Consider the following 24525-nt stretch of genomic DNA (forward strand, 5'->3'; position numbering starts at 1 on the left):
GCCAAATTCCGACCGAATGTCGACGGTTTTTCGGTTCCGTTGCAATCGTAAGCCCGCGCACCCAAAGACCGAGAGGACAAAAGGTGCGCAAAGGCGGCATCGTGTGCGAAAGTGTGAATGTTGACACTTTTTATGCCCGTGCGCGTCGCCAATCGGAAGGTTATTTTGAGGGTGGGGAAGGGAAATCGATCGAAAATTGATTGTGCAATTGCAATTGGTTTTGCAGCTGCAACTGTACTGTCACACGGGTGTAATTTATTGCGGGGTCACATTCGTTCTTGATTAATATTTAAATACAAAACCACAAAATGCGTCTCCATTCGCAGTGGAGCAATTATTTTAAAACCAAGCGAATAGCTTTATAAAAACAATATTACTTTCTGTCTCAATCCAAAACGATTACACACATACGCACACATCCGCACACAGACAATGCTTGGAAGCACCTAAACCCCCAACACAAGCGCATTTTTCTCCTGTCAAAACAAATGGAACACATTTCCCCAAACACCTTTGCTTTGCTCGCCCATCCCCATTAGTCACCTGCTGGGAAACAATTCGCATGCTTTGATCCATTTTGTTGTGCGTTGTGTACAATACCACAGCCGCCGGGGTGGATTGGTGCCTTCTACCTCCACTGGCAGCACTTTAAGGTGACGGCAAAAAGTGTCCTATTTTTGGAAGGGAGGACACAGACCCGACCATGCCGTAACTTTGTCGTCAGTGTCAAGGAGGGGGGGGGGCAGATTGTCCTTCATTCCCGGTCAGGGCCCAATTGGTGCAGCTGACTGTGGATAGATTGAAATCGGCTTCGTGCGTCTTACGTCTTGATTGTTGAAGGGTTTATAGAGAAGTGTCGTTTTTCTTCTGCGGCACACGCTTGCCCAGCGAATGGACCATCGCGGGTCATGTTCAGGATTTGGTGTAATGTATATGCGAAATATGTGATGATCTACCTTGACAGGCGGCAGCTGGCATGTGTCAGTTGTGCCGCTCGTGTCGCGTGAAGAATGGCTTGTTCTTCCAATTGAAAGCGAATGGGATGTTTCTATCCTAAAACATGCTACATCGCTAGCCATTTTTGTAGTTTATCTGAAAACAAATGGACTGTACTGTAAGAGCTCCCAATCACATCATTTCATCCACTAAAAACCATTTCATTTGGCAACAAAATCCCATGATGTCTCCATGTCTCACGTACTTACGCTAACAACATACGCGAGTGAAACAACTTCCCCAAAACGTGACCGTCTTCTGACCCTAACCTTACACTGCAAATACTGCTGAAACAACCATTAAAACGACTAGACGACAGCGAGCATCACACTTCACAAGCCATAAATTATCGCCCAAACGATGCGCTGAGACGGTAAAATAACATCTTCCGCTTCAAAGCAGCAGCAACAGCACCCATTGATTGAAAGCAACCCCTTCGCTTGAGGTTAAACGAGCGAAGTATTTCGTCAGCGCGTCGTCACTCGTCAGCGCATCACACCTGGTCCACCTGGCGGGCTGGAAATGGGCATGCCTTTACGCGTTCATGGTTCATTTATAAATAGTGCCCTCTTATTTACGCTCTTCTTCCCTTGGTGCTGGTGCACTCTTGCTGGCACCGACCTTTTAACTACTGGGTCTTGGTGAATTATTGGCGACAAATGGTCTCGGGGTTTGCTCGTAGCACGCCGCTCCATAAGCGTTCCTTGGGCTGGGTAATGACGACGCAAAACTGCAGACGATTTAATGCCCGACCAGCGTGTCGGAGCGTGAGCAAGTTGTTGATTGCAGCACAGTACGTGCAGCAAGTCATTCCAGTGAACACACTGGTGTGAGTATAGCGCACTCTTGAAAGACCCTCCTCGGCTGCACAATCTAGACCACAGCGAGCTGAAGGATTTACTTGTCCACCAACACCATTAACCATTTGTTAAGCTTCACCTCGTACCTTGGTGCCAGTGGTTCAGTGCACTGTGGGGTGTGTGGCATATTTATGTAATCTCGGACAGAGAACTAATCGTCACATTACTTACACGGCTACAACGTCGTACAAACGAAGTGTCCTGTCATGCAATTACTTGTACACTCACGCATGAGGAGGACATTGTGCATTGTGAGCAATGTGTTACGTTCAAGCAGTCTAGCAAGCTTTCCGTGTTGCTTCGTTTTGTTCCTAGAGTGACCGTTCATGTGAGAGCGCCTAAATGTATGCAACACGTGTATGCGTGTTGTACTAAAACTTGAGTGTGGAGCAACCTGTTGTGTACTAAACGAGTTAGTAACCAACTTTAACGTTCTTTTTTGTGACTTTTTGCAATATAAGACACTGTTTTCACAACTTTTTCTATAATGCAGTCGAGCCATTTAAATCCACCGTCACTCTGTTTTGTTAAACACCCTCATCTTCTCCCCATTAATCAAGATCATGGCTCTATTTTGTTTTGCTTCAAAATTAAACGTTTTTTTCTCACAGTTCCTTTCCCCGCTAAAACAAGAATACACTCTAAAAAACATGCGAATACACGCCACAAGTAAATAAACATCATTTATTATGCATCATGTTTTCCCATTTGGCTAACTTCACGCTTCGCCTGGTGTCGTCGTGTGCCTCGCCGTGTAAGGTGTCACGCGGAAGTATCGTACAAGAACGAAACGAACGACAAGGGAAAGCAAAATACTTTCGCACGAATACAGCACACACACACACGCTTTTCTCATTTTAAATACATAAAACGGTCTCACGAGACTCGTTTGCGTACGACAAAAACACAGACGCACACGCTTCAATGATGTTTAGTACAAATATATTGCTGTCTTTAAAGAAAAGCATCCATTAGCTGCATCGGTTTATGGCCGATTTGGTTCCCGATTTACTTTCCTCCTAATCTGTCCTTCTGTCTGCTTTCTCCTCGCACTCCCAGGAGATTCGCATTTTATATCCATTTTTTTACACACACTTACATAGAGACATCGCGTCTTGCTTTGGCTGCTCTTCTCTCCCTAATTCTCCGTTATCTCTCATTCTCTGGGATAGTAACTAACATCTTACCAGCTAGATCTGAATGGCCCTACAAAACTGTACGTATTACCACAACAACAAAAAATATTACACAAGAATGCAAGAGATTCAAACTAAAACGTCATTAACACACACGCGCGCCTGTTTGGACAATGTTTCTTTTTGCACCCCACTTTTTCCTCCCTTTAAAAGCTGACCATTTTCTTCTGCGTCGTCTTCACCTTCAGCACGCCGGTCGTCACCTTCATGCCGTCCGCGTGCTCGCTCAGACTCGCCGGCACAATGTCCTGGGCGGCCGTCTCCGCCAGCAGCTGCTTCAGCTGAGCGTTACGGCGAGCCCGGGCCGCCTGCTTCGCCTCAAACTCCTCCATCTCCTGGTCGATGTCCTGCAGCCGGGCCTTGGTTGCGCTCGCCCGCTTGCTCGCGTACGATTCGGCCGTCTCGTCCTTCCACTTGAGCGCCTGCGAGCTCTTGGCCACCGAGGACGATTCGGTGCTGGCACGGATCTGCAGCATTCCGACAGCAGGGTCAGAAGCAGCGGCAGCAAAAATCACGGGTGAAGGGGACAAAAAAACAAGGGCGGGAAAATACAATAAGGGGAACCGGTCAAAACGGAGGAATCTACATTTAAACGTTTGAAAAATGGGTGATGAGAAGTGATGGGATGCCGTAAAGTAGAAGGGTTTGCAGGTGACAATCTGGTTTGAATGAGTCCGCAAAAGCGTTATGAGCCGTCCCACGGCAATGAATTATGCTATTCGCACAACAAAATCAGCTTTTTTTAAAGCGCATTTTTAAATGCTTTTTGACACCTGGGGCTGTACACGATTTGCTCCTGCGGGATTGCTTAGCGTGCTGGCTGGCTGGCTGACCGGCTCCAAACTGGCAGCACGCTCGTGTCCAACGCAACCCCAGCTACACGTCCATCGTTGGGGCAGCACTTAGTCCCGGGGGAGATATTTGCGGTATTTGTACTGTACACCAAAAGGCAACGGGAACCATCGCCGGCATCAGCATCATTCGGGATTGTAGAGGAAGGTTATGGTAGAAGCATACAGGAGGGGGAGTGAGGGCAGGACGGAGACGAGTCGATGCGATAGCCCGGAAAAGAAAGCAGTGGAAAGAAGAAGCGGCAAGCATGATACAAAAGCGTTTAGTATGCGGTTTGGTGGTTGTGCTAAGAGCAGATTAAGATGTAGATGTGAATGAAGCTTAGAAGGTGAAGATTTACGATGGATTTAACTCGCAAAGAGGAGGGTTTGTAGAACGTTCCTGGCTTAGTCACTCTTAAAGAGTAAAAATGGCTCTTTTTGGGGAAAATTGCATAATTTTAGGCGTTGACTGGAATAATTTATACTAACTTGTATGGAGAATTGCATAACTTTAGGCGTAATTTGGATTTGTTTTACGTCAATTGAAGATGTTTTATGAACGATCGTTCCGCTTTAAACCAAAATGTAATGTTGATTAGCTTTAAATCATACTAATTTAAAGGGAATGTTAAACCTTTCTCACTTTACTCTCATTATCACACATTTTTAAAAGCAACTCCTCTACCTCGCAAGCAAAGAACGTTCTACTGCCTCCGTGCCATGTCGTTAAACATGATGGAATGAGGACTTAACACCCATTTCCCTGAGTGGCTCTACTTCACCGCCCCGCTTGCAACAGGGCGGAAGCTTACCTTGAGTGCCTTGCGTGCGGTCATGCCGGTGGAGACAAAGTCATCCTCGTCGCTGTTCACCATCGCCATCTTGTCCGCCAGCTTGCGGGCAGTCTGTTCGCTCAGCTTCGAGCGCGTCTCGGACCGGTACGACTCCAGGGCATCGTCCGACTGCAGCTGGCTGAGCAGATTCTTGCTGGCACGGATACGGTCTAGCGTCGCCTGAACCTGTGAGCAGAGAGAGAGAGAGACGGGAAAACGCATTGTGCAAAGAAAAAGCTTGAGTTCAGTAGCTGAGGTGCCAAAAGATAATTCTTTTTTATGACATAATGCGACGAAAAGTTTAATTTTGCAAACCAGAATGCAACGGGAAGCGGACAGTTTTAGTGGTTAGAAAATTGCTTCCGAAGAAGATTGTGTTTTAAATTATCTTTATACTGTTTTTAATTTAATTTGACGCATAAATCGGATTAGTAAGCAAGCAAATTATGCTCAAACAAATATTCATTCAAAAGGGAAACATTTGAACCTTTTCCCCATTAATGCACTGTCGGTGGTTAATCGATAAAACCAACTCAAAAGGAACAGTTAATGCGCCAGTAAATCTCACCAGTAATTAAACAATTGCCATTAAAATCCTTCCCCACTCACGGCCTCCTTCTTAATCCTTCGAGCTTCGAATAATTACCCACAGCCTGTAGAAAAAAGAACCATTTCGTGTGTTGCGCTCAAAAATTACTCATCCATTGAGGATTTAATTCAAGCCCGGCGTGCACCAAGAAGCAACATTACGGCACAAAAGGCACAACAAATTCCTGTGCAACGGAAAATACAATACGCTGCGTAGGAAACAATCGTTCGAACCCACCACCGACTGTACCACCACCGGCAAGAATGTTGACGGTGTGTTCCGTCACGGGTGGGGAGAGAGAGGGATGACGCGACACGCCACCAACCGCTCGACGGTACATTATAATTAGCGGGCGGATTGCTTTGCCGTGGACCGAGAGGACCGAGGTTTGCCATTTGCGAGGAATTTATTTTTAACGCATCGAAGCAAGCGACGTGTATCGGTCGGGTGCGGGAGGGGGGTTTGTGAGATACAAGAAAAAGGGGGGAAAACGGGAGGAACCAAAACCAAGACATTGCTTGGGCTTGTTAGGCCTGTTTCGCTCTCGCTTACCCATACTCAGGAGAGGGATGTGTGGAGCGGGAACGGGCCATAAACCGTGGCACCGTGTCGAGTTCTTCCTCGGGCGATGGGGAGGATATTTTTAAAATTATCGCCACACCGCACACCGGTGGGTAATAGTGGCAACAGCAACAACAACAAAAAAGCCGCAACAGTACCCGATAACGATCCTACACAGAGGGACAAAAAGAGGTGGACGGTCTGGGCGGGCGGGGGCAAATGAAAATAAAATCTTACTCATCCCACGCCTCGGCTGCGGACTGCGGAGCTTTGCAAATACCTTCGAAACACACGATGGCACTGAGCACTGAGTCAGCATGGCCTGCTAGATGCACGAAAGGAGGGTTCAGTCACACCGTTGTGACAAAATATCTCCAAGAGCCATCAATCAGCTGATTGTGCGAGTGGTTTGGCTTTTATTTAGCCATGTTCTGCTAGGTAATTGAGTTGCTTTTTTGGGGTGTGCATGGTGAGAGAATTATGAGGATGCTGACCAGGTAATGAGCCAGGCAGCAAAAAATGCACATTTATCATTGCAATGCAGTCTATGGGATGTTATTTAAAATAATTACTGCACGCTTCGTTCTTTTTTCTCCTTTTTTTTCTTTGCCAAACACCTTTTTGTAATAATAATTTGTTCTAAAATTAGCACTGTTGGCATTGGCAAAAACCAAAACATTCTCCCACGAACATGATAACAACACATTTGCAAAGTCTGAACGGTCTGACGGTAAAAAAGGTGAACACACTAATGTTTTTTCTCCCAAGTCCCAAGACCGAAGAGTCATGTCAAGGCACTTGTTTGACACAGCCAACATAAACCACCGTCATCAATCTTTGTTTTGACTTTGTGCTCGAGCCGATGAGCCGGGCGATGAGATCATCGTGAAAATTTAAGTGACTTGGCCTTGTCTAGGGGATTGGTGTCTTTTTTATCAGTTGTGCTCACGAGGCCGGAAAGCCGCTTTGTCGCAAGAGAATAAAGTGTTGGCTATGTTGAGCTAGCTTTAGGAACTGGGCTAAGGACGATTATAATTCAAAAGTGAATTTTGGGTTTTTTTTTGTAATTTAAGACTGATGAGACCTTCATCAAGGTTTGACTTTGAAAATTGACTCATATTCTTTAGCTTAAATGGGCTGTCTTCGTCATAACTCGTAGGAATAATTTGATTTTTAGTACAGACGAAGCACTAAGTGTCTAGCAGCTTTAGTAATTCTTTGATTCCAAGTCTCAGTACGCAGCCTTTAACACACAGCAGGATAATTCGTCGACATTCTATCTCCTTGGCCACTACTCAGAAACAGACAATTCTCCATCATTCTGCATCCTTCAATGCCTTTCAGAGAAGATAGGGAAGTTTGTACTAAAATTCCTTTCTGATGATCATAAAACACACTCTACAACATTCCTGTCATCTGTTGGCGAATCCTCTGTGAATCATTTTGCATTCCATTTTCGGATATTTTCATCACACTTGCGTTGAAATGAGATGTACATGAGTCACTAAAATGCACGTTAAAAAGCGAATGGGCAGAGATGAGGGAAGGGAATACACTCGTGTTATAATACTATTAGTGAAACATTAGTACATCATTAGTAAACGTTTAGTATGACATGCAATTTATGTGGATCGATCCTTTTTCAAATTTTGATTAAATATGTTTCCAGCCATTTTGTTCCTGTGCACACACTATCTTTTAGAGTGTTCCAATAGAGTTTTATGTAGTAATTTTTGCGTTCCAAAAGTATAGTATAAATCCTAAAGCTACTAAAGCCTGGCTTCTATCATCACGAAAAATAAACAAACTCTCTTCACTCATGATGCGAAATGGACAAACAAAACGAATGGTATACATGTGACGGTTCTAGCGCATGGTGAGGCATGGCGATGTGGCTGCAAACTGCAAACAATCGACCAAGCATGATCCAAACGTACCAAGCAAACTTACGGTAACGATCGCCAACACACACACACACATACTCGACGACAGCGGGAAAAAAGAAAACGAATCTAAAACACATCGAGACGTGCGCGTGGAAACGGACATTCTTCTGCCCGAGTCATATCACATTTTATTCACGTGTCGCGTCCTTTCAACCACCGGAAAAAGGAGTTCGATGGTGGGCTATGGGACGGAGTGGGGGAGGGCGGTTGGTTGTAGAGATGGTAGTTGGGGATACAACAACAAGATTTGATCATAACATTTTTGTTTTGCCCTTACGTGTGCTAGCAGAGAGACGCAACTGACATGCTTCGTGCGATGGCGTTGGAGCACGGATCGAAATTGGAACGGAAACAGCCTTTCAATTTTACACGGATACTAACACGTTTTGTTCTAAAATTTGTTCTAAAAACCTTGCCTATTTTGTTTAGCTTTTCTAGCTCACTCTCAACTTCCACCTATTGGTGTTTCGTTCCTTACAAGCTACTGTATATGCTTTGTAAACTCCTACAAACTACAAACAATCCAAAAACAATACTACTGTGGCAGGCAACATTTTAAGCGTATCATGTTCTCCCTTCCTTTTAGTTGCTTTGCTTTGTTTTCGCTCCTCCTTCACACATTGTACTACTAAAAACGTTTAAATTCGTTCGCTAATTAGTTTCGCTCGCTAAGCGTCGTTTTGGTTTCTGTTTTGTGTGCGTTTCGAATCGGTTTCTACTCAATTTTGTACGGCGGAACATCACAAAACATTCTACAAACAATCCGATTTGTGACTAATGGCGTCTGTTCCTTGCTTCTAAAGACCTAAATTATAGTGTTGTTTTGTTTTTTTGTATGTCACTTGTACGTAAAAGAACTCAGGTAACGGCATTGTCAACAATCCAGCTTGCTCTTGTGTAAAGCGAGGACATACTCTACTCAACGGTTCGTTGGAAACATATTTGAATCGCGGTCGCGGTTTGGTGGTAGTAACAATTAGTACGACACGAAACGTGGAGAGTACGGGAGAAAGGGGGTGGCGGTGTGTGGGCTAGGGTTAGAACGGAGGAGGGGGACACATAGTTACGTGGTTGACAAACTTGTTGAGAAAGTGGAACATTTTGGTGAACAAAATCCCACTAAAGTGTGTTTTAGAACACTTTGCGCCTAAAGCTATGCAATCTGATGTGCAAAATCCATTCATTTCAGAACTTTTTGTTACCTTCCTGTTCAACTCTCTCACCAAGACTGTCAACTAAGTCACAGAGTATGAGCAACTTCTCATAAGTATTCTTCATGAACACAAACACACACACACACCACACATTGAGTAACATTGAGGTGGAGGAGAGCGGGATGGAGAGCGAAACCTCATCCTCAGCAGCAGCTGGAGTAGTAGTCGTAGTAGCAACGCGGGAAGTAGCTCGCATCGCTCGGTAGCGGCACTACGTAAATGACGCTGTTGTTGTGGTTGACCCACGAGCGTCGCAACAGAAACCGTCTGAATCTCACCTGATCGTCGAACTCGCCCTCGAGCGCCAGGGCCGAGCTGACCGGGGCCGGCGCCAGGCTCGAGCTGCGGAACTGCTCCGCCCGCTGGTCGATGGTCGACTTCTCGTGGATTACGCGCGAGGCGCGGCTACGGGCAACCTGCAACTCCTCGTCCAGATCGGCCCCATTAAAGTCGTACCGGCTGACGAACGGGGAGGCGCGTGGCTTCACCTCACGATCGAGCGACCTGGGAGAGAGGGAGAATTCGACGAAAAAAAAAGAAATGCGAGGGAAAAAATAACACCATCAGTTCAAGATCACGTCCAAATCGAAAAGGAAACATCGCCGTTCGTTGGCCTTGCAAACGAACCGGTACCGCTGCCCGATTCATTGACCGAGGAAATTAATGTTTACATCATGCGCACACCGCGGCTACCGGACGTTTCAAACATGCCCTGACGTCAACCTTGATCGCAAGGCGACAGCTGTCCGGCGTATCGCTTCGGTTCGCAAGGGCCAACGCATCCATCGCCATACTTACGGTGCGCGACGGCTCTTCTCGAGACGCTCCAGCGCGGCCCGATAGTTGTTCTCGACCATGCTCATGTTGGCGTCGTACACGCGCGTGCGAAGTCCTCGGCGAGCGCTCATGGTGACTGTTGATGCGTTGATGGTTGTCTGTTTGTTTCTTCCCGCGCGGGAGTTGTGGTTAGTTTACCTGGAAAGAAAAGACAATTCCAGCAATTAGTTGTATGTTGAATGATTAAAAATTGCCTAGATTTAGGCGCTCTTCTAATTTTGTACTAAAATCCATTCAATAATGCTTATCAAGTATTGTTCATACAAGTCCCAAAATAAATCATTATTAATACAGTTGTTGACAAAACATCATGACCACCAACTCACAAAACCACTCTTGCCCGCTCTTGCTCCAAACTGTCAAATCCGTTAGCGTTCATGTAAACACACCACTATTTACGATTTGTTCTACTGCCACCGTTCTCCAAACCCGTCCAAGCCTGCTTTGACCATGAGCAACGCATTTCACGACCAACAGCCGTGCACATTGTGTTAATGCCGTAAGCCGTAATGCGTACGACCCCGATAAACAACCACCTTGTGGTTCTTGACGAGTCTCGTCTCTATCTTCTATTCAACCATTTCACCATTCAGTTTCATTGACCGACCGGATCTGGAAGTGATTATTATTGGAATGTTGGTTGTTTATTTGTGGCGGCCTATCGTGCGTCAGGCCATTGGCCATCGTGCGTCGCACCAGTCCCTCGGCAATGCATAGCAATTCACACCGAAGCCTTGTAAATAAACATATTAAACAAATAAACTACAATTGTTCGATGCGATGAGAGACTGTCATTAAAATTATTTACCCTTCGTAACGGAAAGAGCCGTCAGCTGGTCTCGGTGGGAAAGAGAGAGAGAGATATATAGAGCGCACGAAAGAGCTGTCTTGTTGCCCGGGGTAACCCACTAAGCAGCAATCGCCACTTGTTTGTTGGGCAAGGTTAGAAGCTGCCCAGAAGATAAATACACACACACACACATACACACAACCCCAAGCCATCTCGCTACGACCGATTAGAAGCGGGAATTGTTTATTTGATGCTAGCCTAATTAATCTGCATTCCTTCGTCCACCGGGCGTCTGGCAAAGCGCACAAGAATGAATTATTTTCTTTTCCTCCTTCTCCTCCACCTCCCTAGCTATTGCAAGCGTCCCATCTTCCTCCTTCTCTTCCCGCTGCACTGCGCTCTAGAATAGGGTCAACAGCATGAAAGGAACGTAAAGCGTGTAGCTGAAAATAACGCACTCGTTTGCATCTTCGAAACACGGTGTGCTCGTTTCAGACACGGGGAAATGATGCATCTTTCCCCTAATTCCCTCACTATCTCCCGCCTTCAAGGGACTGCACGTCACTCAATTCTGATGTCGCTCAACGGAGCACTTAATTAGGCGAACCCATCACCAACGGCCGTTGTCGCTCGGCGCATCCGCGCCAAAACGGTACGCGCCCATTGCAACATCCCAACCCAGCTCCACTTAGCTCCGCACCGAATTAGGGCAACGTGTCTCGGCATCGAGGGGGGTAAGATTACATACATACGCAACTTTGAGCACGAAACCCATCATAAACCTTGACTTAGATCACCTCTCCCTCACCATGTGTGTGGCAAATCCCACACTGCTGCTGAGGGCATTTATGGCTAGTTTAGGGGGAGGTATTATACGGCATAACCCGGTCCCGGTTGTCCGGTGAGTGAGGGAATGGGGGCGCCGGCAGCCAAGGTACGGTACGGTCGTATCGAAAATAGACGCACTCATCTAGTGTGCGCGACACGTTTTCGTGTCGTCCATCCGTGCGGGCAAAACCCCGTGGTCGAAGCAAGCTGGGGGAGGTTGCTCCTCAGCAACTAGCGCGTGAGAATCATCACCATTCACCGCCAGCAGGAATCAACCGGTTCAGCCGTCTTAATAATGAGAGCGGTGGGAAAGGCAGTGTGATTCCGTTTGCTGTGCCGTCTCTCTTAACCTCACCCAAAGATGAGGTTCGATGCATTCCTTCAGGCACGGTGTGTGGTGGCCAAACTAAAATTAGTTAAGCGTGACAAGTAATTGGTTTTGATGTGTGTGAATGTTTCACGTGAAATATAAAAGAAGAGAGTGATAAAAAAAATAGGATCACTTTTTTTGCCCAAAGCTTGTGTTTATTTATCCCACACACACATCGTTGCGAATGAACGACCAGGCTTCTCCATTACGTTTCGCGTGAACGACCAGGCGTCTCCATGATCATTTCAAAGCCTCCTAAAACAAAAAGGGATGCTAATTTTAGGCATTTATAATGCAGCACAGTGAGCAGCTTATAAACATCTGCACAATTTCAGTCAAAGTCGCTCTCTTGATGTGGGGTCAGGTCAGGTGGGGGACCTATTTTTGCACAATTGTTGCACATTAAAAATAGTAATTGCAGCCATTCCCCGTTTGCTTGCTGTACACAACAAACCCACCCACCCAAGCACACGTACATCTGGTAAATTGTTGCACCCGACAATAAATCATCAAAGAAGGGAGGGTTGAATAAACCGATATTGCCAGCCAAGATGGACAGCTGATTGTCTCAAGCTACACATGGAGATTGTAAAGCAAGCAACAACAACAACAAAAACAAAAGTGGAAAAACACATTTTCCCCCAGTCACCTCAGCGTCAGTGTGAGATCATAAAGTAAAAATATTACGTGATCACTCACTAGAACCGTCCCCGTTCGCCCATTCAGTTCATTTTTCAAAACGTCGTGTTTTGGATGGAAATTTTCCCTTCCCTTTTTCCCACTCTCTATGTTTGCCTTGAAAGCAAAAACCACTTGAAATTTGTATTGGCAGCAACGGAATGAATTGAAAACGCCGGCCCCATTTACACTGGCGTCTATAATTTGATCGCGTTTGATCGCGCTTCCGCTTGAACAGTTTTCCGAAGGTCTCTCCAAAGACTTTCAAAACACACACACACACACACACACACACACATATACACACAGTCGTACAAAAACCTACCTAAGGTATGTGTAAACGTTTGACGGACGTTTTTCTAGTGCTACTACACACACGGCCACTGCTTTCGATTGCGCTCTGTATCTGCTTCTCTCACTCTGCCACAAAACACTGGTTCCCTATCGGATCGATTGGACAAGAGAGACAAAAAAAGGTGCAAAATAAACCATTTAAAAAAGGACCCGTTTCCAACACAACACTGCACACCACACAAGCACACACACACAAACACAATTGCTCCCTAACCTGTAGCTATCACACGATTGCTGCTCAAGTCCTGACTTCCGACTGAAGGCGCCCGGCTCTTGGTGCGACTGTTTTAATGGACCTCCTCCCCCCAGGTGCGGTGAGTGCACTTGCGCAAGCCGCTTCACCAAAGCAGTGGTGCCAGTGCGCATACGCATCCATGTGCTGAGTGTCTGTGTGGAAATGTCAGTGGCGTGCGTGTCTTGACGGAGAGTGAGAGACTCGAGAAATACGAGTGTGAGCACCTGGTGAGTGTCTTCCCGGTCGAGCGCACTGAGAGAGAGATTGTTTGGCGATAAAGATGGAAAGCAATGGCGAGAGAGCGTAAGATAAAAAACAAGCTTATTCATCAATCGTACTGTGTGTTTTTTTTTTCTTTCTTTTGTGACTATCAAAAGATAACACACAGCTGACGAGCCACAATTAAACTGTCCTCGTCATGTTTGTGTACGTTGCGCATTAATTGCTGCGAGAAAATTCCCACCGGCATGACTAAGCGACCATTATTACATCCTGCTGCTGCTGCTGCTGATGATGATGGAAGAGGGATGATGAACCTATCTCAGACAGTAAAGAAAACACCGTTTGAGTACCGCTTTTTCGCCTACTGCTCGCAACGACTTCCGACAGTTCGGGATGACTGACGATGACGACGACCACAATCAATGTCCGTCGCGTGCTGTTGCCTTTTTGGAAAGATTGAGCAGGCAGTGGCGTAGAGGTAAAAATAGTAACAGCACCCCCTCCTCCTTCTCCTCTTGGTTGGATTTAGGCTTTGCGGGGAGAGGTTGGTTTTGTATTTGTGCCGTGCCCTTGGTTCGAATTTATGAAGACGCGTTCTGGCATTGACGTTGACAGCGGGGATGGGAGTTCTTCTAGAGAGCAATGCGCGTTGCCAACAGTTGCCCCGGCTGCTGCTTTCAGCAAGCTGAGCTCTTGCTACTATCGGTTCTTGCACCTGAAATAGAGCGGCAACCCCCCCCCCCACCGCGAGCTGACGGCAGTGAGAACAGTTTACGCGTTTCGTTTTATGGTCAATTTGATACCATGAAAAGGTGTTGATTAAAAATAAATGGTTTATTCTGCTTGGGAGGTAGTGCATGCATTTTGAGAGATTACTGTATTACTCTAAACAATAAAAAGGCATTTTTTTTACAAAATTTAGCTATTTTATTGAGTATACGATCAGATACAACGCCTACATTTATGCAATTTACATTCCAAAATGCTACTAATAAGAACTATTCTTTCACTATAAAGTACACTCCTAATATGACCTTCTGCAAACTACTGTATCATACTGTCTGGCATTTCATACTATTATCTACCTCCTATCTGCACACCTAAGGAACACGAGCACCTTTCATAACCTTATCACAAAAATCCACCTTTAATCCCTCGCTGTCGCTCAGTCACACAAACAATCACTCACTCACCCACTCACTCACTCACTCAGCAAGCGATGCAGTCCGAGTTGGCTTTGATCCAATCCAAGAAGTAGCTAACACGCCCGTACACCGTCGGCATCCCGTCCGTACACCCGTTGCCCGATCCGAACGATGTTACACCCACTTGATACGTGATGCCGCCCCACTCTTCGATCGTCAGCGGACCACCGGAATCACCAACACAGGCCGATCGACCACCGTCCCCCGAGAGGCAAATGTTGTGTGGTTCCACCAGCAACGAACCCCACCGTGCCGCGCACGCACCGTTGCTCAGGATCGTGTTGATTGTGTAGCGCAGAATGGACGGCAGTATCCCGTCCTTATCATTCGTCCGTCCAAAGCCACTGACGGTGCCGATTATGCCATCGAACAGCCGCTGATCGGTACGGGCCGGAAGTCGTACCGGCTGCACGTAACTGTTGAAGCGAAGTGGCGCACTAAGCCGCACCATTGCCACATCGAAGCGAAAGTTGGTGGCGGTGTACGAAGGGTGCACGATGATGCCACTGGTTGCGAAGCGTATCCGTTGCTGGGTCGGTTCCACCACCATCCGGTTGTGGGCACCGAGGATGGCCATGCCACCGGTCGCTTTGGTCGTTTGATCGAGCATTACGCAGTGTGCCGCGGTGAGGATAAAGTTGGGCGTCAACACCGTCCCACCGCACATGATGGTGAACATGCCGAACTCGGTCAGCAGCAGTGCCTGGTACGGGAACTGTCCTACACGTGCCTCCAGTCCGTTGGTGATACGAGCTGACGGATGAGTTCCATGAGTGCCATTCCTGTAAGCCTGCAGCTCTGGGGGTAAGCGGGCCCAATAGTGATCAAGCTCTTCCACCGGTTTAACACGTGTCCAATCGATCGAATCGACGGTCGACGGCACACTGTACGCCGCACCATGCGCAATCGAAACGGTCACCAACAGTAGCACAACCAACCTTCTCATCGTGTAAAGCAACAAACTAAGATGTCGCGATAAGCGCACAGGCAGCCTTTATATATAGAGCACGCACTGCGTCTGGCGGATTGACCAAACCCGATAAAGAATTCCCAAACAGTACATGCACCTTATCCATCTTATCAGACTGCTCAATCGATTCTTGGAAGCGGGTTTTTGGGAGCACAGACCATTATTCGTTCACGATGTGTTTGTTGCTATCAGTCTAGCGTGTGCGATAAGCCAAATTCATGCGCTTTGCGTAAATCGGGCGCCGTTGGGGGTGATGAGGTGAGGTGAGCTTACAATCGTCAATGGGCCAGTGGGCTGGAATTTGGCCGGATCGTATGCATCACTCTCTTTCGTTCTCTGCAGCGCGGTTGGCGCATTTATTTTTGGCCTTCAACCGCCAGTTTATCGTACAGTGCTGCACGTGTCATTGATCCCGATTGGGAATGGTGGCAAATTTTGGAAAGGAGTGGGGAGCCTTGTGTTGTTTTGGTGTGCAAATTGATAAAAAACGTTCAAGGTTGCCACACGCGAATGTACTCCATGGGGCGGGGAAAGGTGAGATTATTCGTTGTTAAGTAACGCGACATCAAGAGCCAAACGATAATATTGGTGAATTGTGTATGGCATTTTGCAACATGCATGCTCCTGCGAGCACCTTTATACTACTTTTAAAAAATCATAAAATTGTTAATCAATGCTATCAAACACTTTTAAATACTACATTATTGCAGCAATGTTTACAGAATTCCCACGGTATCGAAACAACGTGTCAATCAACCGTTGTTTGCTTGACGTTTGATTTTTCGGTTCAAATGTTTGCTCAAACGTCTGATAGCGTTTGCGACAGCAGCGCTGCGAGCGGCGGGTGCGCGTACTAATCAAATTTTTAAATTCAACGCGCGCGGTCGGTTATAGACGGTTTTCTATCGGTTTTCTGGAGAACAACTTTCTTACGGTTCTCTAACAAGTGATAAGATGGCTAAATTTTCAACACCAAACATGCATGACACAGCATTATCTGAAGCATAAGATTACCCAAATAAAAAAAGGAAATTTCAGCCTTCTCTATCAATCTCCAATGAAACAGGAATTGTTTCTAGAAAAAAAAGAGTAAAAAAACACTCCCAAAATATAAAGTGTATACAGTACAGACGGGAAGCAAGCGCTTATCGTGCGGGAATAACCAGCTGATGATTGCCTTTACGATATTTACGTCAAGCTAGTCCGTATATTACCTTTCGGTAGTGTACAGCCACTTATCAAGCGTAAGAGATTATTCATTATCGTAAGGCGGTTGGTTCAGCTACCTCCCCCCAATAATGCTGCTACCGAGATATGTATCCCCTAGCTTACAACCCAGCAAACAACATACGTCTTAAGAGATCCTGAGCGAGATGATCTTATCGGGAGAACCCACAGCGATACGTCAATACACACCACAGGAACGCTCCCCGATAGCCTTTTCTTATTGCAAGTAATCCCCACCTCGGGAACATTTCCTATAAATACAACCTTCCGCAACGCTTGCGACACACTAGTTACAGAAAGGTTCGGGGACGTTTCGGAACGTGTTTATCGGGTGTCTGTGATCAAGATGAAGTTTTCCCTGTTGGCGCTGTTTGCGCTCGCGTGCGCCGTCATGGCCGCCGACGATATCGACTGGTCGAAGGTTCGCCCCATGACCCGCATGCCCCAGTACTGGCGCCGCCTGCCCAAGGAACTTCTGAAGCAGTACCTGACGGAGGTGCGCAACATGCCGGCGGGCGCCCGCGATAACGCGCGCATCGTCAACGGTTACGTTGCCCAGCCCGGCCAGTTCCCGTACCAGGTCGCCATCCTGAGCACCTTCCCGACCGGTTCCGGGCTGTGCGGTGGTTCCGTCCTGACTGCCAACTACGTCCTGACCGCTGCCCACTGTGTCGACGTTTCGAACGGTGGTCTCGTCATCTACGGTGCTCAGGACCGTACGGTTAACGAGCCGAGTCAGCAGCGCATCGCGTTCGAGCAGAGCGGCGTGCGGCTACACCCGAACTGGAACCCATCCCTCATCCGGTACGACATTGCGACCATCCGCGTCGTGTCGCCCGTCACCTTCAGCGATCGCATCCAGCCGGTGACGCTGCCGCGCCTCAGCGATGTGGGCAACGACTTTGCCGGCCTGATCGGTACCGTGTCCGGGTTCGGGCGCTTCTCCGACTCGATCCAGGAGGCGTCGGCCATCCTGCGCTACGTCAACAACCCGATCCAGACGAACCTGGCCTGCTCGGTGCGCTTCCCGGGCGTGGTGCAGCCGGAGAACATCTGCCTGTCGGGCGATTCTGGCCGCGGTGCCTGCCAGGGCGATTCCGGCGGTCCGCTGACGATCGTGCGCGACGGTACGACCGTCCAGCTCGGTGTCGTGTCGTTCGGTCTCGCTCTCGGCTGCGAGCTTAACTGGCCGTCCGTCTTTGCCCGTACCACCTCCTTCCTTGCCTGGATCGGGGAGAACTCCGACGTTCAGCTGCTGCCGTAAAGTGTCCTCCGCTTAACCTAAAATTACAATACAGACCAAAAAAAGACAGATTCGTTACTAAAACAACACATTTGCGTGTCCTTCGTTCGCGTTTGGCTTCTTTCTTAAGAAAAGTTGGTTCGTTCACACCGTGCGGATTTGGTTCAAATTATTTTACCAATATTTATTTCCCTTCCTTTTCATCATTCGTTTACCTATTCCATTCTGCTCTATCCACAACGATTCAACGATTCACACGGTTATTACCTTTCACCTAGCACAACTTCCTTTCCTTTACTCTTTCTCTCTTCATTCAAACACACACACATTCATTCTCTTTCTTACACAACAGCACTTTGCTTAGTGTTGCTACCCGAATTCGTTTCTGTACTTTTACCACACTCCCATCTCTCTCTCTCTCTGTGTTCGCTTTCACGTATTTTTCCCTTTTCACATGTTGTTTTTTTTTGTTTGTTCTCTTATAATTTACAAATTTACTTAACTGGGGCTGTTGTGTACTACGTTCACTTTCAAGTAGTTTTCTTTCTCTATCCTCTCTTGCTTTGCTTTCTAAGAAAGCATCAACATCATTTGAAAGAAAGAGAAAGAGAGAGCGAGAGGGAAAGAAAGCTAAATGAAAGAGAAAAAATATGTATGTAACGCTTTGATTTCGCTGTTTTTGTCGTTATAATGCCGTTTGTTTGTTTGCTTACTCTCGCTATGCGTCTTCGGCGTATTTACACTTGTACTGTAAGTGTAAGTAAGTGAAACCGAGATGCTGCCCTAGGTGAGAAGAATGAACACAACGCAAAAAATGGCGGGAAAGGGAGTTTTGAAAATTGTAACCGTATTGGAAAAGGGTATCGCAACGGCTACACGCACGCACTCGCATATACGCAATATGGGAATACGTCAACAACATATTCTCTCTTTGCTTCCTGATGATGCGTACGTTTCTTTGCGGCCATATGAAAAAGGGCGCCATAATGTGTGGAAGAGTTTTACACATTAAGAAGGGGGAAAAAAGACAACAGTTCAACAACAATAACGGCGGCAGCGATTGCTGCTTTTGTTTTGTTCTTGTATGCAGAAAGAAACGCGAGATTTAAACGCGCCGTTTTTTGCGATACTATAGTGCGCAGTCTACAGAAACGAAACGAATGGCATACGATTATCGCAGCAATATGCGTTCTCACTTTTCTTCTCACTTTTTTCTACACACACACACCCAGAGAAATTTGGGGGTGGAAAAAAGAAAAACAATTTGTGGAGCTACTACTTGTTTCCCCTTGCACGCGTGCCCCACACGTGGTTTATGCGTGATGCACAAAAGAGGGTTGTTAATTTCCATTACATATGCTTGGGTTGGTATTTATTGTTGGTTTTGTTTCTGTTTATCTGTTATCGTCGGCGTACTGGCATCTTACAAAAAAAAACTCGCATTCTCGGGATGTTTTTGATGCCTTTTTTGTTTAATACTAACGCTCTACCACTAGTAGTTCAAGTTAATTCATAATCTTTGGACTAACAGTGTGTTTGTGTGTGTTTGTCTGTGTTGGGTTTGCGTATCTCGTTCGATAGATCGATGTTCGACGTACTGCAGCGTAACAAGAGAGCATCAACACGTGACACTATTAAATCGCTAATTTTACTTTTTCGGCTTGTGTTTGCTTGAATTCTGATACTGCTATAACTTTTTTTTTTTTTTTGTAATTTTCCTCTTCATTCTTTTTTTACATGTACATTTGAATTGCTGCAGCAGTTGTTGTTTGCGTTATATTACACACTAAAAAGATGCTTCCGTCGTGCTGGTGTATGGCGCGTAATTATCTTTAAATACTCTCCACAGGATGCCGCCTCGCAATATGAAGAGTCCAATTAAACGGCACACACACATAAATCAGCCCAATTGTTCCTTTGCGGCGTCGCCGTGTACTGTGTACTGTGTATATTGGTATTTTAAAAGTGCGCTTTTCACTCTCTCTCTCTCTGTCTCTGTAACGTATTAGCAGCGTAATGGAAAGGAAATCTTTTACAAAATTCACTACCTGCGGTCTGTGTGTGTGTAAGTAAAAATGCTCTCAACAACACACTGAGAGTAACGTCCGTTTATCAAACTCTCTAACCATACTGTTTACGGATGGTAAACGAGTTTTAGAACCATCTCCTCCTTCCCTCCTGTAGGTAGATTATTAAACTCGAATCAAAGCCAAAAAACGATAGCGTCTGTTAAATTCTGGCAACATACTATTTTAACATAATTTTTACACGCATACACTTAAAACATATCACCCAAAGAGCAGGCACGGCAGGAAAGCTAATATTGGTAGGAGCCTTTTTCGTACATGCTGCTGCTGCTGCTGCTACTGCTGATGCTTTTCTCCGTCCGACACACATGCACACAACACTAGCTGCTCGATTATTTCCTCTTCCTTCTCTTTCCCTTTCTCCACCCTAATCGATAATCTAATCCTACTATCACTCGGTTTTCTTGCCGTAGACTAAGCGAACCACGGACAAAAAATACTCTTTCTCCCTCCTCTTCTCCACGTGTTGTTTGTTTTCTCTGCCCAACCTTTCCCTCCCTTCATTTCAGTCCTAATATACACCGGCGACGACGGTAGACGTGCGTAACTCTCTGTTCCTTTAACTCGCTGCTATCAACACTAAAACTGACCAAACGCAACCGTCCAATGACGCAAGATTAGTTAGCGCAGTGGAATTCCCACACCCGCCGACGCTGCCGCTGCTGCCCAGACGATGCTATCTGGGTGCTCGCCTGTTCAGTGTATTTGTGTGTCCGTCCGTCCGTCGGTTGACTAGACTGTGGAGAATTATCTGGACAAACTACGAGCGAAAGTTTCTACAAAATGGCGTACGTTCGTTGTGTCACAACTACAGGTAAGGTGTAAGGGGTTTTATGCGTTCCAAGTGCTCCGAAACGAACCACGAAAGCTCGAGTTCGGCTTAAAGCTTTCCATCCCAACAAAAACAAAAACGTGTAATCGTGCTAAAAGTTCACACTTTTGCCTTTCATATCAACACCGTAACAGAAACACATATGCGTGATGTAAAATAGGGCGACAAAATGAGGGCGACAACCAACTTGTGTTTCCCCCTCTTACAAACCAGTAGAAATAAAGTGTAACTGTTGTTAAAATAAATTCTCAACCCATCATTCACAAAAGCGGGGAAACAGAACAGAAGCTTTTCCTAGCGAAATTATAAATCTTCATGCCCTTACTAACAGCAGCTCGACCACAACATCATGCTGGAAACACAGGAGCAAAAAACACAAAGTAATAAACAGACTAATACATTTTACACAGCACATTTCGCGCGTCGACTGCATACCGGTCCACAATTCCCTGCCACGAACCGAAAGGTTAATCACTCCGCCTCAGCCCTTAGATTGGCCCTAAGCTACCGCATTTTCGCTCGCTCGCTCTCGTAACCGCATTCACGCCGTGTGCTTGGCTCTTCTTTGATTTTTGCTTACACTAGAGATTGTACAAACTAATGATGACGCCGATATTAGGATTATGTCGAGCTAAGCTGTGGGCTTTCTCTTATTTCTTTTTTAACACAACTATAGCTGGGCCGAGTCCTGGTGCATCAGTGGTGATAGTGGGCCCGCTACTTTACGCCCACGCTCGTATTCGTAATCGACGTCCAACGAGAGCCCTGCCGGGAAAAGAAGGAAGAAAAAGAAACAGAGAAAAGCATTGGTGGGGGAATGTTAGCTGTCGTTGTTCGCTCTACAAATGATTCACTACTAGCAGGTACTCTCTACTTTACTATACTGTACAGGAAAAAATCAGTTCAGTGTAGACTAATAATACTACAAGAGGAAAAGAGTCCGAGAGCGTCAGTTTATAGATACAGATTCAGTGAAATGTTAGTTCAGCAGCGTTCAGAGAGCTTAAGCGTAAAGAATCAAGAGGCGCCAACTCTACGATAGCAGCAAAGACGATAGAGAAAGAACGCGGACCATTTAAAAACTATTTCTTCATAGTCTTCTTGATCGCGTTTAGCAGCGTTTGAATGTTTAAAGGCAATTGTTTGAAGTGAAAAAGCTTACACACAAGTATGAGATATGCTCTATGAGAGGAGCTTGTAGATTTGAATCGTCTTTCGATTGTTCTAAATTCCTTCTATTCTATACACTAGCTAAATATTTAGTGCTTTTAGTGTTGCAGGAGATTTTGTCCAAGCGCAACACGAATTAGGAGGAAAATTATAGAGTAAAAGAGAGAGAAAGGAAATAAAATGACTAAACATAAAATGAAATCAATGCCACTACTATTGTGGGTACGTGTAGAAATGTAAGATAGAAAGAGCAGGACCGAAACACAAACACAGAAAACCAAATCATAATTACTTCTATAACAAACTGTAGTTTTGCTGCGACGAGCATTCCAGCAGCACACCTTCGAAGAACGGGATAGTAAAATCAACTCCATACAACAACTCCCACATCGACAAAATCAGGTGAACGGAACACTTTTCCAACTTGGGAGTGAGATAAGTGCGGCACACAAAAAACAAAAACAAAACTGGAGAAACAGTAGCAAGTTGTGCAACGGTTGTTGTTGTGGTTGTTAATAATGGTGGAGTGGTGGTAGTGGTGAGTTGGTGGAAAAATAAAATAAAACACTCTACAACAGGCTCGCACTCATCTCTGTCCATTACTTCTGAACCCCCGTCTGAGTCGTCGTATCGCCCGCTGTATATATGTATGTGTGTTTGTTTCTCACTTATCATCACCGCACTAATCAGTCTCCAATAAGAACGGTCAATCTGTCTTGGCTCCGATAGCCGCTTTCTGAAAATGGGTGGAAAAGAAGCAAAAATAAACCAGAAATAGTGGGGAATTCTGAGGGAAAACGACCGCAACGAGCAACGGGAAAGCATGTTGCTGCATTTGCAAAAGACAGATAATGTACACGTTCACTAATCTACCCACAGAAACGATTCAGACACCACAGGTAAAGAGATGCCACAGAATCGCACAGAGCATTCTGAATGAAAATGAAAAACATCGTTCGACGACCAATACCACAGAGAGCATGTGCCGGTGATTAGTAGATTAGTTCAACAAACACCACTTCCATTTGTTAATGTGCCGTTCGTTAGTGGACTGTTAGTGTGACCATCACACACACCAAAACACACGGAAACACACAGGTAAGAGGGAGGGAAAAAGTTGGAAATAACTACTTTTCTTCTCACCCGATGGCCGCCGCATGGTGTCGCTCGGCGTCTCCGGTATGAAGGCCGCCACGGCGATCGCACAGATAACCATGAGCGCTCCGAACACGAACGGCGGGCCCGGCATGAGCTGCGAGTACTCGTCCTCGATGTGATGGTGCACCGAGCCACCGAGCAGCGTCTCGTTGCGCACGAACTTGGCGTCGGAGCCGTCGAACACGCCACCGCCCGCTACCGCCCCGATGGCGGCACCGTTCAGGCTGTGGCTCGCAACATTATGCTCGTCGTTCAGGTCGACGTGAAACACGTAGAAGATGACGCCAAACATTGCGGGCCCCAGCCCGTTGCACAAGCCGCGCATTCCTGTCACCATACCCTGGACCACTCCTGGCGGGAGAGAGAGATGGAAAACACGAAAGAAAACGTGTTAGATGTATTTTCTTGCTCGCTAAATGTCATTACACCGGTTCCACTTACCCTGTTGGTCCGGGTTGGAATGTATCGACACGAATGCACTGATCGCCGGGTACGTAATTGACGCTAATGAAGCAAGGATACCTGCTGCCCACATCATCCTGCGCCAGACAAAAGGAACGGAACATTAATTAATGCACGTATTTCTTTCCTCCTCGCTTTCGCTTGCCATGCCAAACACACTTACCATGTCTGACTGCCAAAACCATACCAAAGCAGTTGTAACATTTCGAACAGTAATCCTATTATTATTGTACGCTTTGCACCAAGTGCCCTTTTGGGAGGAGAGGAAGAAAGGAAAGAAAGGAAAAGCTCACATTAGCGTCGGTTCGTCCGGCGGGTCCGTTCGTTCGCGCAAAACTTACTTCATTAGATCACCTAGGATGACCTGCGTCAGTATACTTAGTATACCGACGACAGCAATAAAGATCGATACATCGATCGAGCTGAAATGCATTTTCAGTTTCAGGTAGACGAAAATGCACGAATATTGTCCCGCTTCGGGTAGATAGGAGAGCAGCACCGTAACACACTGCATCAGAATCGTTTGATCCAGACCAACTTTACGAAGTGCCTGTGGGAAAGGAAGAAGAAAAGATTGTAATTAAGTAAAGAAACTAATTTCTCTTCTACAACTCGCTGTCCTGGACTTACCGCAAACGGATCTGCCTGTTCCCAGCTGATCGGTGCACCCCACGAGCTGGGACGCACCTTTTCCGGTAAGCTTTCCGGCACCGCCACCAGTATGAAGAACACATCCAGCACCGCGATTGCAGTGGCGAGGGCAACGATTAGCGGTTCCGAGTATTTGTCGTTCAGGTAGGCTCCGAGGGCAGGTGAAATAACCTAAAGA

The 24525-nt window shown here is 46.3% G+C and overlaps 4 protein-coding genes across 13 annotated transcripts in view; 1 reads left to right on the forward strand and 3 right to left on the reverse strand.

Annotated features, from left to right (window-relative positions):
* Window positions 1-2526: 2526 nt before the first annotated feature.
* LOC120893707 lies at window positions 2527-13235 on the reverse strand. The gene is made up of 6 exons (XM_040295753.1): window positions 13100-13235; window positions 12857-12972; window positions 9827-10003; window positions 9307-9532; window positions 4698-4904; window positions 2527-3519 (listed from the first exon to the last, which is right to left on the reverse strand). Exons 3-6 carry the CDS (start codon window positions 9934-9936, stop codon window positions 3199-3201), a joined length of 864 nt encoding a protein of 287 aa, XP_040151687.1. The 5' UTR covers window positions 9937-10003; window positions 12857-12972; window positions 13100-13235; the 3' UTR covers window positions 2527-3198.
* Window positions 13236-14256: 1021 nt separating this feature from the next.
* On the reverse strand, window positions 14257-16831 carry LOC120896708 (brachyurin-like). The gene has a single exon (XM_040301051.1). It carries the CDS (start codon window positions 15491-15493, stop codon window positions 14552-14554), a length of 942 nt encoding a protein of 313 aa, XP_040156985.1. The 5' UTR covers window positions 15494-16831; the 3' UTR covers window positions 14257-14551.
* A 151-nt stretch (window positions 16832-16982) lies between these two features.
* LOC120896709 (brachyurin-like) lies at window positions 16983-18076 on the forward strand. Its single transcript, XM_040301052.1, has one exon. It carries the CDS (start codon window positions 17091-17093, stop codon window positions 18006-18008), a length of 918 nt encoding a protein of 305 aa, XP_040156986.1. The 5' UTR covers window positions 16983-17090; the 3' UTR covers window positions 18009-18076.
* Window positions 18077-18439: 363 nt separating this feature from the next.
* LOC120896706 (hippocampus abundant transcript 1 protein) overlaps window positions 18440-24525 on the reverse strand; it is a 32248-nt gene continuing 26162 nt past the window's right edge. For 2 of the 10 annotated variants that reach the window (XM_040301049.1, XM_040301048.1), the window contains exons 5-10: window positions 24327-24518; window positions 24038-24246; window positions 23860-23946; window positions 23676-23773; window positions 23208-23585; window positions 18440-21671 (exon numbers count right to left, since the gene is read on the reverse strand). In XM_040301049.1, the coding sequence (XP_040156983.1) occupies window positions 21577-21671; window positions 23208-23585; window positions 23676-23773; window positions 23860-23946; window positions 24038-24246; window positions 24327-24518 (1059 nt within the window). In that variant the 3' untranslated portion in view covers window positions 18440-21576. Of the gene's footprint in view, window positions 21672-22368; window positions 22813-23207; window positions 23586-23675; window positions 23774-23859; window positions 23947-24037; window positions 24247-24326; window positions 24519-24525 lie in introns of all 10 variants that reach the window. The other 8 variants (XM_040301042.1, XM_040301043.1, XR_005738451.1 and 5 more) reach the window with 7 other exon arrangements.

Source organism: Anopheles arabiensis, chromosome 2, assembly GCF_016920715.1.
Source record: "Anopheles arabiensis isolate DONGOLA chromosome 2, AaraD3, whole genome shotgun sequence".
Taxonomy (NCBI): Eukaryota; Metazoa; Arthropoda; class Insecta; order Diptera; family Culicidae; genus Anopheles; species Anopheles arabiensis.